Below are 20,215 nucleotides of genomic sequence, written 5' to 3'. Positions count from 1 at the left end.
AACTCCCGCCACATATTTTCTATGGGGTTGAGATCTGGAGACTGGCTAGGCCAGGGGTGGGCAAACTATTCCACAAAGGGCCGCAGTGGGTGCCGGTTTTCATTTCAACCCATTGAGAGGGCACCTTTTCACCAATCCGGTGTCCTACAAGTGCAATCAGTGGGGTTGCAGTCAGGTGCTTCTTGTTTTCTGCGGGAATCTCATTGGTTAAACTTCTGTGCTATATCGGTTGGAACAAAAACCTGCACCCACACCGGCCCTCGAGGACCGGTTTGCCCATGCCTGGGCTAGGCCACTCCAGGACCTTGAAATGCTTCTTACGAAGCCACTCTTTGTGGTACTCGGACGTTTGATCGCCGGACGTTTGATCGCCGGACGTTTGGTCGCCGGACGTTTGGTCGCCCGGAAGGTTATTGATAATTACCATTTAAAATTGTTGCTCAAATTCCCTAAATACAAACTGCAAATTATTATTTTGTCATACTTAATGCCCTATTAATAATTAGGCTAAAGAAAAGCGCCAAATTTCCCATACTTTTATGTTACCCATATTGTGTTTTGTTGGAGAACTTGTTAAGACCCTGACTGACGTCCCTTCCTAAGGGGACAACTCATGTACATACACACTCTTATACACTCACACGTCCGCTCAGTGAAACTGCTCAGGGCCATTCTTGGCTTTGGTTGATGCGTAGACCGTGTTGTTTGGTACTCGGACGTTTGGTCACCGGACGTTTGGTCGCCGGACGTTTGGGTCCGGGCGACCAAACGTCCGGGCGACCAAATGTCCGGGCGACCAAACGTCCGGTCACGACTCTTTGTTGCCCTTGCCCTGGCTGTGTGTTTGGGATCATTGTCATGCTGAAAGACCCAGCCACGTCTCATCTTCAATGTCCTTGCTGATGGAATGGCCCCATTCATTCTTTCCTTTACACAGATCAGTCGTCCTGGTCCCTTTGCAGAAAAACAGCCCCAAAGCTGATGTTTCCACCCCCATGCTTCACAGTGGGTATGGTGTTCTTCGGATGTAATTCAGTATTCTTTCTCCTCCAAACACAAGAATGTGTGTTTCTACCAAAAAGTTCTATTTTGGTTTCATCTGACAGAACACATTCTCCCATTCCTCTTCTGGATCATCCAAATGCTTTCTAGCGAACCGCAGATGGGCCTGGATGTATACTGGCTTCAGCAGGGGGACAAGTCTGGCAGTGCAGGATTTGAGTTCCTGGCGGCGCATTGTGCATTGATAGTAGCCTTTGTTACTGTGGTACCAGCTCTCTGTAGGTCATTCACTAGGTCCCCTTGTGTGGTTCTGGGATTTTTGCTCACCGTTCTTGTTATCATTTTAACGCCACAGGGTGAGATCTTGCATGGAGCCCCAGATCGAGGGAGATTATCAATGGTCTTGTATGTCTTCCATTTTCTAATAATTGCTCCCACAGTTGATTTCTTTACACCAAGCATTTTACCTACTGCAGATTCAGTCTTCCCAGCCTGGTGCAGGTCTACAATTTTGTCTCTGGTGTCCTTAGACAGCTCTTTCATCTTGGCCATAGTGGAGTTTGGAATGTGAGAGACTGAGGTTGTGGACAGGTGTCTTTTATACCGATAATGAGCTATTAATATAGGTAACGAGTGGAGACTTTGTTAGACCTCATAAGAAGTTAGACCTCTTTGACAGCCAGAAATCTGGCTTGTTTGTAGGTGACCAAATACTTATTTTTCTCTCTAATTTTGAAGTAAATTCTTGAAAAATCGAACAATGTGATTTTCAGATTTTTTTTCCTTCACATTCTGTCTCATGTTTGAGGTTTACCCATGTTGACAATTACAGGCCTCTCTAATCTTTTCAAGTAGGAAAACTTGCACAATTGGTGGATGACTAAATACTTATTTGCCCCACTGTAAGCAACCTATGACTAATACTAATTCAGAATTAGCGCTCCACATCCCATAATGATGGCGTATTTGTAATGCAGACATGACAACAAGTGAATTCCACACACAATGCCTAATTGAGCAAGTGAGAAGGGAAACGCTAGCGCGGAAAATAACAACAATTTATATCAAACATATATTTTCATTCACAGAAAAACACATAAGTGCATACATAAAACCCATAATAAGCACCCGCCAAAAAATTGTGCTGATAGTTTATATTGCACAGTACTGGACACTACGGTTTCCTCCCACATTCCACATGCATGCGTGGTAGGTTGGGTGGACACTCTAAATTGCCCCTAAGTATGAGTGAGCGTGAATGGTTGTTTGTCCCCTTGTGCTCTGCAATTGTCTGCCCACCAATTCAGGGTGTCCCCCGCCTCGTGCCCGAAGTCAGCTGGAATAGGTTCCAGCCCCCTGCGACCCTCGTATTCAGAAAATGAATGAATGAATATTTTCTATTACGCACATGCAATTGGGCAAAAAAACTAATGGACCGGAGAGTTTAATCGCAGCGACCTACAGTTACACCCAAACCACAGTCTTTTGTCCCATAGCGCGAGAAACTGAAAAAAGGACAAAACTAAGGCTTCCACGTTTGTCCTTTATACGTTTATTTATGAATATTTCCGTCAAAATGATACTAAATTTCTCCTCTTTCAAAAGCTCCCTACGTCGCCTCCTGAAGAGTACATCGATGATCCCATGCCTCTCAAATCTGACGAAAAAGCCTTGGACTAAAGCTCCTAATAACCAGTAATTTTTAATTTAAATTAAGCAGAGAGGAACTATTTATTTTTGTAGATATATATTATATTTAGATATACAGTAATACCTTGACATACGAGTGTCCCAACATGCGAGAAATTTGAGAGAGCAAATTTTTTCCCTGAGATACGAGACAAATTTGAGATACGAGCATACGAAACGGTCCCTGTTATGGCCGCCAGGCGGCCAAGTATGCGAAAGGCTGCGTATTAGAACAGCATCACTCTGTCTTTCTCGCCCCATCTCTGCCGTGTAAAGATATCTACGAGCACCAGCCATACAGTTTGCATTTTTTACATGTTTTTTATTGCGTTAACCAGTGCAGAATTAAGTGAAAATACAATGGGTCCAAAGCAAGCCGGTGCAATGAAGGTTAGTGAGAAGAAAAAACGTATGATGATAATCGATATTAAGCATGAAATATTAGAAATTTGCAAATGCATGCGTGCAGAAAAAACGTGGCCGGATGATTCGCCTAAAGACGTTTCGCCGACGGACGTTTGACAGACGGACAGGTCGCCGAATGGACGTTCCACCGAACGGTCATTCGGCCGAACGGCCACAGAGCACTGTGCTCAGTGAAAAAACCTTCCAATGTTTGTGGGGCTCAAATTTGAAAAATTTCTGGAGCTGCAGAAATTCAGCAGGGCGTCGTCCAACCCAGTCCGCTCACGGTGCACTATTCTCAGATAGGCTCAGGGGGGACCCCCGCCGATTTTTAAAGTGCTCAAACTCGGGAAATATATGGAGCTCGATAATGAAACTCAGAATGTGTCATTAAAATCCGCCCACGAAGCACTGTTCCCGGGGAGAAACCCCTCCGATGACCGTAGGGATATGATTTACCTACTCGGCGGGCCAGATTAAAAATCCTAACGGGCCGTATATGGCCCGCGGGCCGAGGTTGCAAAACTTGTACACACACGATCCGGGGGCGGGGCGAGCGCGCGAATCCCGTTTCGGTGAAACCTCCGTTTGGTGGAACGTCCATTCGGCGACCTGTCCGTCTGTCCAACGTGCGTCGGCGAAACGTCTTTAGGCGAATCATCCGAGTACCCAGAAAAACACGCTTGCACTCACATCGCAAGGATTTCTGCATGGGTTCAAGCTGAAATGCTGCGAGTGTGTCCAGTGCACGCACACGCCACCATGCGTAATCCGCGTGATCATGAAGCGGCTAAATATCATGAGTCGTGATCTTTAGTTTTGTCAACCGTATCGTTTCATCAAATGCTTCTTCGGAACGTCCCCCATAGTTTTTTTCTTTTATGAGCGAATTGATTTTATCTTGGAAATCCACAATCGCAAATCCAATAAATGCAATTTTCTTCTTAATTTGGGATGGGAAATTTGGGTTCGTGGGCAGACTATGGCTGTCAGAATGTGATGTAGATTTTTCAACCTTTTTACAACTTGTAAATGGCGCAAAAGCGCTAAACATGCAGTTCATCGCAAAAAGACTTTTTTTAAACTTCGTGAGTTAAACACTGATTTTCTTTGTAAACGGGATAAATATTTAATAGCTGGTGTGTAAATATTATCGTAATTAATAATTTTTTGTGGCCTAAATTAAAATTGATTTACTTGGCGAGACAAATACATTTTTGGCACAAAAAATAATTTTTCCAAGCCCTAGCATAGTTTCAATCAAACAATGATGTAAGAATTATATCTTAAACTGGGATAGGCTCCAGCAACCCTCGCAATTCTTGCGAGGATACGCGGGACAGCGGATGAAATGATTGAAAAAAATGTAGGCACACCTATTATATTTACTGTCCTTGTCAATCTGGCACTAACATAAGTGTTTCAAAGTTAAATTCCAGTGGGTACAATTTTGTTTGATCCATACAGGACCAGGAAGCCCACAGCTGTAACTCGCTGCATGTGTCCACTCTATGACACCAACCGTCAAGCCTGGATTGACCTCCAGCCTATGAGCGTCGCTCGTCTAAGCCATGGAGTGGTTGCTGCTGGTATGTTACAGTGCGGCAGAGTGTGATGATGAAATCATGTTCTGACCCTGTTAATTTTTTTTCAGGATTTCAACAAAAAAAGATACATGTTAAAGGCATGGAAAAAAGTGCTTATATAAGGATTATTTTTAAATGTTATTGTTTTTCCTGTGTTATAGAGGGATTTCTATTCGTAGTGGGTGGCACAAATGAGAACAATATAGTCTTGGACACTGGTGAGAAGTATGACCCAGACTCCAATATATGGAGCCCCATACCCACAATGTTACAGGTATTATGACCATTTTCTGAATCTCTTTTCAATTTGTAATCGAGTGCTGTGAGGCATTACTATTTCTGAGCGTAATAAGTAATATTTTAGTTTAGTTTTGTATCAACTCAAGCTGGGCGATAAAACGATAACGATAATTATAATGAAATAATTTTGTCAACAATAATATTAAAAACTTTTGATAAAAATGAGATAATGTAAAACTGTAATTGCATCACCCGGCCACCACTGAGAACAAGGGCGCTGTTGCAAGATGAACGCTAGTTCCAGACCAACGCTCAGGAGAAGAAGAGGATAATGAGGGAACTTGTTTTTAGGATGTTAGCAATAGAGGCTAACACGGAGCATTAATGCAAAAGGACAATAACACGGCCAAAATAAGCCATTATCAGATGCAGGACAACACCAAACCGACCCACTAAAAATCAAGTGAATTCTCCCTGGCATTTTCTGTCCTTTTTTTAAATGCCTCATGAATACCTGTGCACAAAGAGAAAGAGCGGCCTTATTGAAAATGTCCTTAACCCATTGTCCTCATTTGAGGACAGCCTGTAATATTTTTCTTACTTCATATCAAGGTGTTTCCCCATTTTATGTACATTTTCTGAAAACGTTCCAAAAATCTAAAATGTGTTCTCTCTTGGTGAAAATGGGTTAACTTCTTTATTTTATTTTTTGTAATTGGCCATATGTGAGGTAATTTTACAGTTTCTTTTTGTGAGGCTGAAAATAGTCTGCTTGTCAATGGTGATGATGTCTTCCGTTGATTATTTTATTTATTTCACATAGCACAGCAACTTTTGGTTTGCAGGCAACAGTTTTTGGCATAGCGCCCTAGCTCTTGCTAGTATCGATCCACAACACTAATTATTATATAGATTCTTCATATATTTTCACCCATTACCAGTTTAACTTTATAGCCTGTTGCACGGGTTCTACAAGTTTTTGAAAATTAGCTTGTCATAATTGATTGATTTTTCACATGTTTAAGCACTTTGGCAACAGTAAAATACAGCACACATCACATTTTCCCTAATGTTAGTCTCTTGCCGTCTTTGCATTTGTCTAAATTGTGTCATAACAGGGTTTTTGCTACATATTACTTTGGGGGTTATTTTTAAGTGCCAGCTAACAATTTCTTAACAATCATTTTGCATTGCACAAAAAAATGTGAACCATGACTACAAAAAGGAAAAGAAGAATAGAGTATACAGTAATCCGTCGAATATCGCGGTTGATGTAGACAATACATGGCCGCGATAAACGAAAAACTGCCGAGTAGGATCATCCCATTATTACTACCAAAATACATGTTTTTGCGCAAGTACACAAGCACAATTATAATGGAGTGTATTTATCAAAAACTACAGTTATAAGCAGATGAAAAGACTGTAATGTAATAATATAAAAATAAAATCCATATATCTATATATAACAAATTATAAATACTTTAAATACTGTACTCACAGTGAAAATAGTTCCTCTCCACTTGATATAAATAAAAAAATCAGGTTAAAGGGCGTTTTAGGTCAAGTTCTCCTGCACAGACTAGAAATTGAAAGGCAACCCCCTTTCAGTGAGTTACAGCTTAGCGTTCGGGATGTAACAGTTTAAGAAACAGTCCTTTGTGTAGGCTTTCGTAATCGGGCTTTCCGGTTGTTCATCCGAAGACCGGCAGCAAGGTTATGTTCTTGTTTTTTTAAAGCACGAGGATGGACGAAATTATAGATTAAGGGTGGCTTTACCATGAAGCCCAGTGAAATGAAATTGTGAAATGGAAAGCGAAATGGAATTTAGGATGCCGTCTGGAATTACACCCCTGATTGGTTACAGGGACATCTACAGGCAGGTCTGTGTTATGACGTGTGAATTATCAACTTTGTAAGGTGTGCCGAAAATGAACATGGTCCATGCTTAAAAAATGACAAAAAAAAATCCTGATAAATGGGAATTATGCCTGAATGCAGAAAAAAATGTGACATTTATATAACATGTTACCAGATGGAATCACAACTGGCAAAAACCCTTGTTGGCATGGAAACAATCTGTGGCTTGATTTTTTTTAAATCTTATTTTATTTTATTGTCACCACTTACTCAGAGGTTGAAGAGCACACACTGAACTCACCCTTCACTTCTATCTCAATTACAGACCTCTAATGTGTCCTGACTACAGGCTGTGGTTTATGATGTTGCTGTGGTGATTGTCATTCGACAGTCACACCGTATAAACATCTGTCAGAGTCCTCAAAACCACATTTGTGGCAATAGATTTATAGTACTACATTTGATCACATTTTAACTAGAATATACCAGCTGTTTTGCATCTTTAGAAGTCACTGATTGTGCAAGATATCCCTCTTAAAATTATTTCCTACTTAATTGTTGAAAGTTTATTGTACCTGTACAGATTCAGCCCCGGAACACAATTGAGCCTCATCCATGATTTTATTCAAGTCAAACAAACATCTGATTTGCCTCGTACAGTCATACCTTGAGATACAAGCTTAATGCGTTCCGGGACTAAGCTTGTTTCCCCTAAAAATGAACTAAATACAAGTTAATTTGCCCTTCCCTCTGAAAAAGGATATTACAATGGAAAAACATATTTTTATTGATTTTAATTCACCATCTATTAACAGAGTAACAAATAACTAGTGGTTATGATGTTTAATAGTTCGCGGATGGGAGAGAGAGTTGACGGATGCGCTCGTAACGTACCATAAACTTTGAATATAACTTAAATGAACTTAGATTCCAATACACACTTAAAAAAAAGTATTAATCTTATGTTACACTAAATTTAAACCTTCTTGTGCAATAACCATGTTACGATCGCGCCGCATCGTCGTCGGGAATATATTAGGACCCAGCCGCGGGAAACGGGAGTTGAATCGAGGCAGTTAGCTTCAAACGACATCCTTTAATAAATCAACAGGGATCTATAAATCAACAATGGCTTGGAAACAAAACGGCAGCATGCTGGGCGCATGCTGGAACAGAAGTAACGATCCGACAATGGTACTATGACTCATTGATCCTTAAACACAAAAACAGGAAGCAATCAGCAGATTGACCGCAGCTGCTCTCTGACGGCACATCAGGAGGGACAAACAGGCCGCTCCTGACAGTACCTCCCGTCTAACGGACGGATTCTAGACGTCCTAATGCCGAATGTCCATGAAAAGCGAAAAACAAAAAGCAGGCTGGGCTCCTTTCTCATCGTCCGGGGGGCGTCCCCGCCAGCCCGTGAAGAGACGAGGGAGGGGCCGGTCCGGCGGGCGTCCGCGCCGGCCAGTGACGAGGTGTAGGAGTGGCCGGTTCGGCGGGTGTCCGCGCCGGCCGGTGACGAGGCGAGGAAGTGGTCAGTCCAGTGGGCGTCCGTGCCGGCCGATGACGAGGCGTGGCCGGTCCGGTGACGAGGTGTCAAGGTGGGTGGTCAGGCGGGCGTCCGCACCGGCCTGAGACAAGGCGTAGAAGGGGCCTATCCGGCGGGCGTCCACGTCGGCCCTTGGAGAGGAGAGGGAGTAGCTGGTCCGGCGGGCTTCCCCGCAGGTCCTTTAAGTGCTGGCCAAGCCCCCTGCCCTTAACAGACACCAACATTTTAGAACGGTCGTCAAGCACCTTACCCTGGCTGCTCGGGGGGCCGCCTGCCCCCTCGGCCGGGAGGGCCGGAGAGTCGCTCTCGCCGCCCCCCTCGTCCAGGGGCGCCGGAGAGTCGCTCTCGCCGTCGCCGGCCCCCTCGTCCAGGGGCGCCGGAGAGTCGCTCTCGCCGTCCCCGGCCCCCTCGTCCAGGGGCGCTGGAGAGTCGCTCTCGCAGTCGCCGGCCCCCTCGTCCAGGGGCGCCAAGCCGAGTCCCAACCGACAAAGATTTGGCGTTCCAACGGGGCCGATGGAGGCTGGGGATTCTCCCTCCATTGAGGAAAAAACTCGTTGGAGTCTGAATTTAAATAACTTGGGCAATGAACTGGGGGCGTCGGAACTTGGGTATTATGACTTACCTGTGCTGGCGGCCCAGTGCGACGCGTTGAGCGGAGGGTGGGTTTAAAGGTGGATAGAGGCTAAGAATTACATACTAGTCGAGATTCCTCCGCTGCCAGAACGTCTGAGGTGCCCACACCACGGCGTGTCCATTATAAACTCCCCAAAAGACTTTGGGGGGCTTCTCGCTGAATCCATGTGGTCACGGGGCTTCGAGAAGGGTGGCTGGCGTCGACGAGAGCGTCGGCGCGAGCGTGGGTGGCCTCCCGCTGGGTCCATTATGGTCGGATCGTTCTGTTACGATCGCGTCGGCGCGGCGCAATCGGGAATATATTAGGACCCAGCCGCGGGAAACAGGAGTTGAATCAAGGCAGTTAGCTTCAAACGACATCCTTTAATAAATCAACAGGGATCTATAAATCAACAATGGCTTGGAAACAAAACAGCAGCATGCTTGGTGCATGCTGGAACAGAAGTAACGATCCGACAATGGTACTATGACTCATTGATCCTTAAATACAAAAACAGGAAGCAATCAGCAGATTGACCGCAGCTGCTCTCTGACGGCACGTCAGGAGGGACAAACAGGCCGCTCCTGACAAACCAAGGCAATGAGGTTAATGCATTCCACCGCAGCTTTCGAGGCGAACCTCCTGCTTCTCCATACGTATTGGCAAGCCAGCTCATTCACGTGTACTACACTACTCATGTTTATCGATTATTTCGTGCTTAATATCGATTGTCAACATACACCTTTTCTTCGCACTACCCTTCATTGTGAAGAATGATGCGCTGAATCATAAGCAGTCTCTCCAGTCTCGGCCACCTGGTTGTCTCGAATGCTCATATCCCAAAATCTGTCAAGTATAACAAGACAAATATTTGCTCTGAATTTTACTCATATCTCAAGTTCCTCATATGTTGGGGCACTCGTATGTCAAGGTATTACTATACAGACGCTCCCTTACTTACGAACATTCAACTTACGAACAACGGTACATACGAACATGTCTGCAAATTGCGTTTAAGTGCAAAAATGTTCGCAAGTCCAATTTAGTATTTCGCGCCTTTTTCGGAGTAGTACTTCTTTCCGCCGCTAATACCGATGCCTGGCGCTGTGAGAGCTCAGCTCACCCAGCATCTACCTTCTTCTTCGTTGCAATGCGGAAGTGCGTGAATGTATCTCCAGTGTGCAAAGAACCTTTTTCATTTGTATCATTAAATATCTCATGCATCCAATATTGAATATGGTTGGTAAAAAGCTAAAGGCTTCTATTGAGGGAGTTGCAAGGAAGAGGCAAGCCATTTCATTTGAAACGAGTGGCAATAATAACGAAGCTTGATGCGCGTGAGAGTGGTGAGCTTTGCACATATACAACTTGAATCGTTCGACCGTCAGTGCCATTTATAAACAGAAAGATCGAGCAGCAGGACCCAAATATTGAACGTTGCACAAAGTTTGCAAATCAATTGAATGATGCCATACAGTGCTACCCCATCATTTATGATGAAAAAAAGAAGAAAACTGTGCAATCGTCATTAGGTCGCTTCTTTTGGCCAGTTTCTAATACATAAATCTCTCTCTCTCTACAGTACTGTACATATTCTCTCCATTTTATTAAATGTTTTTTTTTCAGTACAAACCAATGCGTGTTACTTATGCAAGCCTTAAACATACAAATGCACTTATATAAACTTTCAATATACTTATATCGGCCTTAAACATAAATTATAATACAAAATATAGCACTGAATCAACTTACAAACAAATTCAACTTATGAACAATTGCTCGGAACCATTTGCGTTCGTAAGTAGGGGAGCGTCTGTACAGTCATACATCTATGCCACATGTGTCAAACCGATTCCGCCATGGGCCGCAGTGGGTCCTGGTCTTTGTTCCAACCGATCCAGTGCCGACATTTTAACCAATCAGGTGTCTTCTAAAATAAGTAGCACCTGACTTTAATTAACTGATTACACTTGCAAAATGTATCCTCTTGTTGAGTTGGAATGAAAACCTGCACCCACTGCGGCCCTTTGAGGACCGGTTTGACACCCCTGCTCTATACAGTCCTACCTCTATTTACGAATGCCTCTAAGTACAATATTTTCAGGTTACGACATTTTTTATATGCAAATGAGCGACTCGAGATACGAAAAAGATCCAAGTCATGAAATCCCCCCAAAAGTAAATGCATTTCCTTATCCGTTATTTTATTTTGAAAATATTGTTTCGTATGCATTGATTCTTACTTTAGAACCTCGCTACCATCTACTGGGCTCTCATTTCATTGCTCTCATTCGATCTCATATAATGACAATAAAAACATTCAATTCAATTGAATTGGCTGTCTCACAACAACCACTATTAATGTTTCAAGTTTATCTCTTACATACCTGTCCACATCGGCTGAATGCTCCCCTTATTAATGATTGCAATTGCGTAGTTAAGCGATTAAAAACAGTACAAATGCAACACGGCACATATTTTCACTCACACACACACGCACAAACACACACACATAGGGCACACGTAAAAGTCCAAAATGTACTACAGAGTGGACGGCTTTCGGCCCTGGTATAACAGGCTCTTGCCGCCATCTGGCGGACAAACATGGGTATTACGTCTCCCATTATAACGGCCACAGAGGGAACTATTTCATCAGCACAGGCCACATTTTCATTTGCTTTATTCATTTTAAGACAATAAATCATTTCTATATAATTTTCTCTCATTTTTGTGCTTCCTCACATCTTTCATGCAAAATTCTGACATTTTGACCAATTTTAAAAGGTTTAGTTGGTAGTTGTGTAAGGACCGTGGAACAAATTCAAGAATTAACATATAAAGTACTGCTCTTCTTACGAAATTTTCAAATTACGAAAAAAGTTCTGGAACCAGTTAATTTCGTAAGTAGAGGTACGACTGTAATCAAATTCACTCAGCACCGAGTTGGTTGGATTGGGAGGGGTCATTTGGCACTGAGTTGGCAGGAGAAGGCATCACCAAATATCCAATATACCACTTGACGAACAGCTGTTTATTTAAGTTTATGTCTAAGCCAGGGGTGGCCAAGTCCGGTCCTCGAGAGCCGTTATCCGCTCTGTTTTCCATATCTCCCTCCACCAACACACCTGAATCAAATCATCGGGATTGGTATCAAGCTTCTGGACAGCTTGCTGATGAGTTGATTATTTGATTCAGGTGTGTTGGTGGAGGGAGATATGGAAAACAGACCGGATTGTGGCTCTCGAGGACTGGAGTTGGCCACCCCTGGTCTAAGCAATGCTGTCGGCTCCACACATAGGAAGTTGTTGTTGGCAGAGAGCTTGATGTGATCATTAAAAGAGCAAGTTATGCATGTTCATAAATATAAATATAAATTAGTCAAACTAAAGAATTGGAGATCCTGCGATGTGGGTGTTGTGCGTTCATTCATCGCAATGTCGCGATACAAACGAGACATCGTTCAGTCCTAACGGAAACCAACAGATTAGATCAAATCTTACCGTCATGTGGTCAATCAATAGTACCTTTGGCAATCAACTGGTAGATCGTGATGAATGTAATGAGCACCTCTGCTTTAGGTTAAATGTAAATAATTGTGTTAATAGTTTTCATAACATATGTAATTGATCTATGGCTCTTGAGTTGAATTGAATTGAATCAAATCAATGTGAATGTAATATTTCCTATTCATTCATCCATCATCCTTGTAAGGGTGGCAGGAGTTGCTGGAACCTATCCCACTTGACTTCGGGCAAAAGGCAGACAACACCCTATGTAGACTGGTCGCCAGTCAGCCATATTAATATTGCCCAATATTTTATTTAAAACATGTCACTTTTTCCTTTATAAAATATTTTTCTTAACAAGCTGGGTTTATTTTTTTACCCTCACTACATTGCAATTCCAAAGAAAATCGAAACTCGCAGTAAAAGCTTTTTATGTGATCTTTGCATTCTGTTTGAATGACTGTTTTTAATATCTGATGATACTGACTTGCAGGCTCGACAGAACTTTGGAATGGTGGAGCTGGATGGTTTGATTTATATTCTTGGCGGGGAGAACGGAGAATGTGAACTGATCACTGTAGAAGTGTTTGATCCTCATGTCAATACCTGGAAGATGCAGACCAGTATGACCATGATTCGTAAGGTAGCACACATTACTTTTACACCAAAGAACAACTTCATGAAACAATACTTCTTAATTATGAAATACTTTTCATAAAATACTTTATTTTCATGAAATATTTAACAATGAAATTAATCATGCAGGGTATTCATCAGTGATAAGCACTTCTGTCTCAGTTAAGAGGTTCAGCTCAGGCCCTCTGGTTTAGAACAGGAAGCGGTTCTAGTATTTCTGTCGCCTGTCACAAAAACCAAGCAGCAACAAGTTTATTGATCGACAAATCACTTGCCGAGACGTTTAAAGACCCATTATCACAGATTTTTTACACAGTAATTGTTAGGTTTAAACACCAGACATTTGTATCACCAATCTGAAAGAAGGAAAAGCACAGAGAATTGAGTGAACTTTATTCAAAAATGAGAGGGTCGGGGACTGCTCGCGTCTCAATCCTCCGACACACTCTGAAGATGTCTCCTCTCGCCAAGTCTCTTATTGTGTTTTGGGAGTGTCCAAGTTACAGGAAGTTTCAAGCTGATCAAAGGAAAGAGGGAGTTCTCTCCCAGTTACAAAAGGTTCTTTGATCATGACCATATGCTCTTTTAAGGTAACACCTTTACAGTCTCTTTCCCGATCTCCCCCAATCTTCACACAATGGTTCAAACAGGCTCCAGCCCCCTGGGGTAGTTCCTCTTTGTTGAATAAGGTGAAACTGACCCCCAGGGCTCAAGACACTCCTAATTCTATTAACAAGCATTTCGACAGTCATACCAGAATCAGGATAACTTCTTTACAATAATTCCAACATTTCCCCGTTTATCCGGATTCTGCTATAAAATATCATCACCCATGACCTCTTCTTTTCAGATTTTCGCATCACAGGATCACCAAAATAACAGAAAAACATTACACTCAAAAATCAATGCCATAGTCTTTAGGATCTGGGAACAGGTCAGGCAGTCCCCTGAACTGCATTTCCTCATCATCCCCAGATCCGTCGTCATCATCGTCATCGTCCCGTGGTTCGCCTCCAGATGTCAATAAGGCATACATTTCTGATTTGACTGGTTCTATGGCATTTGTTATTAATCTTTGACATAACGCACGAATACAGGGAATGCAACAACATCCACAAGTTGTGAGAATGGCAGCAAAAACAGCGATTGACATTAGAACTGATACAACCAACTGTTTGTATCTGCCAAACATGCTACCAAATTCGTCCCACATTGAGGTGTCGATTCCAGAATGTTCCTTCATCTTGCTGTTGAGGGATCGAAGGCCCTCCAGGGCCTTGGTTAAGCTCCCGTCAGCTGCTGTGTTGTTCGGGATGAACGTGCAGCATTGGTCGCCAAAGATGGAGCACACGCCACCTTTCTCTGCCAGGAGCATGTCAACAGCAATCCTGTTCTGGAAGGCCATCAAGGAGGTAGCCGACAACTGTTCATGGATGGCTGCAAACCCTTCTTCCGTCCTGTTCTGGAGTCGTGCAATTTGGTCAGCGAGCTTATACTCATCTGGTACACCTCGGGGAACCCCGATGCTGTCGATGTAGGTTGGGTCCCCATCGCCCCATCCAAGAGCGGACCGCTTGGCTCTGCCATTCCAGTGCTGAGGCAAGACGTTTCCTGCTACAGTGACCTCTCAGGAGCAGACATCACTTGTTTTCCAACTCGAGTCTCTGTGGGCGGGGCGTTCAGACACGCCCAGGCTGTCACTGACAGTCCAGTCACTGACAGTCCAGTCACTGTGATGTGGGTGGCAACAGCTTTCACTGTGGCTTCTGTATAGAGGTGCAAAGTCTATGGGAGGTCAGGGTTAAGTGAGGGGTGCTCGTGGCTGGTGAGTAGACGTCAGATGAGTTTCTTCACGGACAAGGGTTTTGAGACCGTCCGACTTACAGTCTACTCAGAGTCACCTGTATCTCGAACTACCTTGACCTGAGGTTGGTGAATCGACTTTGACTTTTCAGCGATCTTTGCTGCTGTGGAGGTTGGTGAGTTAGGCCACGAATGGGTCTTCCCATCGTGGAGCGAACCAGGACTTCATTTTTATGACTCGGATCAGGATCCAGTCACCTGGCTACTCCACCTCCTGCAAGATAGACAAAAAGATCACGGCAGCTTACATGTTCTTTGGATAAGTTTCTCTCCTTCCTTAGTCTCTCGTCATGGGTCATCTTCCCATAAAGGAAGTTGGAATGGTCTTCCAAGAACTATCTCAAAAAGGTGTTAATCCCGAGCTAGTTGGCACTATCTTCATATACGTTTTTACCAGTGATAGGCGTTCTGGCCATGGCTTCTTTATCTCTTCCATGGTTTTCTTAAGCCTTGGTTTTATCGTACCATTTGTTCGCTCTACCAGTTGTTTTGCCATGTTTTGCACTATGCTGTTTGAAAAATGAGCTCCATTGTCACTCCAGAAGATTCTGGAGATCCCATGTTCTTTACAGATCAATAAAATAACAAATTAAACAGTTCCTACAAAAATTTTAAAATAGGTATTTATACCTCTTCATAATATATCCCCCCCTGTTGAGACATTTATGGCTCAATTTTGGAATACATTTTTGGTAGGCCCAGTAGGCCTTTAGCTTTGTACAGTTCGTCTGCAGACTGTTCTTGAGATCGGCTCAGTTTTGTTGTTGTCTTCAATACATGCTTAACATTTGCTTACAGCTATTTGGTTGGGCTTAATACCCCAATGAACAAAAATCGCAACATTCTTACTTATTCCATCACTATAGTTTGTGAACATTTAAATACCTTATCAGTCAAAATTAAACATGCTAGCTGATATTCTATTTTGATCACTGCTTCCTTGTTAAGATCAAAAACCCATATTTGTTTTTTTCCTTTCCTACAATTACACAAATTAACTAATCATACTAAGAATAGGAAAAATACAAAAAGCAAACCAGGCTGCTTTCTCCTCAGGAAAACAGCTTTCCCGTTCTCTGTAACAGTTTAGATTCACATAAATTAATATTCAGAAACACAATGCACACATTTATAATTCTGAATAGAATTGAACCCAGTAAAATGTAACCACCCCTTGTTTGTCAGGGTCAATAGTTCTAGCATAATTGTGTCCTTTAGAGCAAGTAAAGCCCATTACTTTTAAAATGCATACTAATCAAGTCCCAATTCAATTTACAATGTGTATCGCGTTGCATATTAACCTCAGTTGTTTTGTAATTCAAAATATCCCAAACTAGTAGTCTTATTATCAAATGTAACATTCCATTGTCTTTGGAGTTTGCCAATCATCTCCTATAAAACTTTCTTAATCAATATTTTTCAATATTCAGGCATAAAATTAAACTCTAGTTACATTTCTATCCATTGTAGTTTCTCTTTCTCTCTAATTGTTTACTTTAAAAATATGTAAGAAGATCTAGTCTCAATTGTTTACTTTAACTATCTGTAAGAAGGTTTAGTCTCAATTGAAACGCTTTTTTTATGGAGACAATAAAACCAACTTAAAAAGTTCCTTATGGCTTACAGCATTGCTCCCCGAGCAATAATCTTTCCAATCAATATTGGAGTATTTGTCATTACGTCTGATTACGTCAAAAGTTTATCTTACCTGTCTCCTCAAACGTTTCAACTGAGAGAACCTTCTTACAGTGCACAAAATGGATCCGCATCCTCCTGTTCAGCTATTTTCATGTCTGCTGGTTGGTCAGGAACACTTGTTTTGAGCACCCAGGCTCCCGGGACCCCCGTTGGTCCAGTTTGTTTCCTGTTGAGAAGTACAGTCTCCTTCTGCTAACCCAAAATTAATGCGTTTCTTTAAAGTTTTTTTTTCTTTTATGCAGACATATGATTAGCCTCATCCTCCAGTTCCAATCGTGTAGTGAATAATGGCGTTTGGTACATTCCACCAAATTGGATTTCCATTTTTTTTTTTTTCCTTTCGGAACGAAATATGGAAACTTTTGTCAATTCAGTCAATTATTCTGTTAACACAATTTGGATGCCATTATCACAATAAATCAATAGTACTTTGGAATTTCGTATCAAGCACTGTCTTTGTTTTTTTTGTTTTTTCTCAGTGCTCCTCAATTTTGCATAGCAGATTTGTTTCTCCACTTCAAATTTCACATTTGGAGTACTGCTGCTTTTACCATTAAAAATTTCATTGGCCTAAACAATTTTCCATAATTTTCATCAAAAATTGATTTCAAATTTCTAAATCATTTTCCACCTTGATATCTGATTGATTAATTATATCTTGGTGGTCGGCCAATCAAAAACACAAAAAGACAAACAAACAACCATTCATGCTCACACTCATTTTCAGACATCAGTGGTCTGCAATTTTTAACTAGTGGAGAGCGCCATCCCCAGTCTGGGGCTCCTTGGCAGCTAACCACCTTTTTGCTGTGCTATCAGCCTAATCATTCTCAAAAGAAATAGGTTAACGTCATTTGGTTGACATCAACTGTTTGATGCTAATGCAATTAATATTCTAATAGTCATTAATATGACCCACGCTAAAGCATATTTCACCTGCTCCGGGCAAAACAAGGAATGTCTTTCTGTGCACCGAAAAACATTCCATGCCTCTTCCGTCCTAGGGAAATCATGCCTATCCTAAATCAATTATTTTATTCTCAAAAGAAATAATTTACTTAAAAATTTGGATGATTCTTAATACTTCAGTCTAAATCGCAAATCACTCTCATATTTCTAAAACCAACAGTTAAAGCTCTGGCTGAATTCCTATCCGCTCTAAGAAGGCGGTTTTATTTAAAATAAGAGCCATTTTCTGTGCTCACTGTTACCTCAATTAAAATTTAGGGAAAATAACCTTTCACTAGGCATTTCCTAATATAAATTTCAGTGTTTAATAAAGGACCCATAATTTTTCACTAATATATCATAACACTATCAACTATCTCTCTCTCTCTCTCTATATCTCTCTAAAACTCTCTGTCAACTTTCTCTGTCTCTCTCTCTACCTACATCTCTCTGTCTCTCTCTCTCTCTACATCTCTCTAAAACTCTCTGTCAACTTTCTCTGTCTCTCTCTCTACCTACATCTCTCTGTCTCTCTCTCTCTCTCTACATCTCTCTAAAACTCTCTGTCAACTTTTTCTGTCTCTCTCTCTACCTACATCTCTCTGTCTCTCTCTCTCTCTACATCTCTCTAAAACTCTCTGTCAACTTTCTCTGTCTCTCTCTCTACCTACATCTCTCTGTCTCTCTCTCTCTCTACATCTCTCTAAAACTCTCTGTCAACTTTCTCTGTCTCTCTCTACCTACATCTCTCTGTCTCTCTCTCTCTCTACATCTCTCTAAAACTCTCTGTCAACTTTCTCTGTCTCTCTCTCTACCTACATCTCTCTGTCTCTCTCTCTCTACATCTCTCTAAAACTCTCTGTCAACTTTCTCTGTCTCTCTCTCTACCTACATCTCTCTGTCTCTCTCTCTCTCTACATTTCTCTGTCTCTTTCTCTCCCTACATTTCTCTGTCTCTTTCTCTCTCTATCTATCCCCCCCCCCCCCTCGTCGTGCTCCCTGCTTGCGAGTGGAGCCTGTTACGAGGAGTGGGCTGAACAGGGGGCCACTGTTTCTTAACAGGCCTAATATATATATATATATATATATATATATATATATCTTCTTATCTTATTTATCCGCCTAAGTATATTTCTTAGTCGTTTCTAGTCTTATATTGCGCAACAATCGAGATTTATGAACGCATCACAGCGTACTTATATATATATATATATATATATGTATATATATATATTCATATGAAGATTACTTGCATGCGTTTATAGTTTTTTTCTATTTTTTTTCCCTTTATATCGAGCTCTTTCAGTATCTTGGCACTGTATAACAATATCTTTCTTCTCTTTCCTCTTTGCCCTGCCATCTGCATCCACGTTTTGGTTTGATCAGAACCTTGTTTTTGCATTTTTACGTCGTTTTTTGTTACAATATTTTTCGATTTTTTTGTTGTAGTTAAAATGTATTTCCTTTCACACTTTTACACTTTCATTCCTTTTAGTTCGCTTCTTTGTTCAACATAACCAGGACTCCGCCAACCTTTACAGAATTTAATTAGTCTTTTTCAACTAAGGGGGTCTGTCCGCCTGCGGAATTTTGTTTGTTGGGTATTCAATACAACCTGGACTCCGCTATCCTTTACAGAATTTAATTAATCTTTTTCAACTAAGGGGGCCTGCCCGCCTGCGGAAGTTTGTTGTTTGAATTTTACCTGATAGTGCCTAGGATTGTCAGGGTTTTTATTTCCTTTTTTTTAACTTCGTTCTCTATTTTACTTCGTTCTCATTCATTCCTTTTTTAAATAAAATTTACTCACGATTCTCTGTGTCCTTGGTTTTCCCTTCAACCTTTGGACCCCAGCCCGTAAGGAAGAAACAGTCCTGGAAAAGGATCTTTATGCTGTGGCCACAGACTTTTCTGGATCTTGCTCACCCGCTGGGATCAACAGGTATCTTCGGATCCGGCTCGAAGGACCAAGTAAATGTTAGGTTTAAACACCAGACATTTGTATCACCAATCTGAAAGAAGGAAAAGCACAGGGAATTGAGTCAACTTTATTCAAAAATGAGAGGGTCGGGGACTGCTCGCGTCTCAATCCTCCGACACACTCTGAAGATGTCTCCTCTCGCCAAGTCTCTTATTGTGTTTTGGGAATGTCCAAGTTACAGGAAGTTTCAAGCTGATCAAAGGAAAGAGGGAGTTCTCTCCCAGTTACAAAAGGTTCTTTGATCATGACCATATGCTCTTTTAAGGTAACACCTTTACAGTCTCTTTCCCGATCTCCCGCAATCTTCACACAATGGTTCAAACAGGCTCCAGTCCCCTGGGGTAGTTCCTCTTTGTTGAATAAGGTGAAACTGACCCCCAGGGCTCAAGACACTCCTAATTCTATTAACAAGCATTTCGACAGTCATACCAGAATCAGGATAACTTATTTACAATAATTCCAACAGTAATTCAAAGATAAAATCTTGTCAAAATGTATTAAAAATAAACTATCAAGACTCACAAAGATTTATAACTATTGAAATTGTACAATGTAATATTTTGGATCGAACTAATGTGTTACTTTGAAGGGAAAATCTTAAGAAAAATCATCACAAGTGGTATTTCTGAGATACAG

The 20,215-nt window shown here is 41.7% G+C and overlaps 1 protein-coding gene and 1 long non-coding RNA gene across 4 annotated transcripts in view; one reads left to right on the top strand and one right to left on the bottom strand.

Annotated features, from left to right (window-relative positions):
* gan (gigaxonin) overlaps window positions 1–20,215 on the top strand; it is a 41,253-nt gene that overhangs the window by 11,334 nt on the left and 9,704 nt on the right. For all 3 annotated transcript variants that reach the window (XM_077595729.1, XM_077595731.1, XM_077595732.1), the window contains 3 exons: window positions 4,564–4,685; window positions 4,844–4,956; window positions 12,947–13,096. In XM_077595729.1, coding sequence (XP_077451855.1) covers window positions 4,564–4,685; window positions 4,844–4,956; window positions 12,947–13,096 — 385 coding nt within the window. The remainder of the gene's footprint in view (window positions 1–4,563; window positions 4,686–4,843; window positions 4,957–12,946; window positions 13,097–20,215) is intronic.
* LOC144071041 (uncharacterized) overlaps window positions 13,466–20,215 on the bottom strand; it is a 33,501-nt gene continuing 26,751 nt past the window's right edge. The window contains exon 2 of the long non-coding RNA XR_013299529.1: window positions 13,466–19,610. This is a non-coding gene — a long non-coding RNA (uncharacterized LOC144071041). The remainder of the gene's footprint in view (window positions 19,611–20,215) is intronic.

The sequence above is a fragment of the Stigmatopora argus genome, chromosome 3 (genome assembly GCF_051989625.1).
Source record: "Stigmatopora argus isolate UIUO_Sarg chromosome 3, RoL_Sarg_1.0, whole genome shotgun sequence".
Taxonomy (NCBI): domain Eukaryota; kingdom Metazoa; phylum Chordata; class Actinopteri; order Syngnathiformes; family Syngnathidae; genus Stigmatopora; species Stigmatopora argus.
This window is presented reverse-complemented; position numbering and strand designations above follow the sequence as displayed.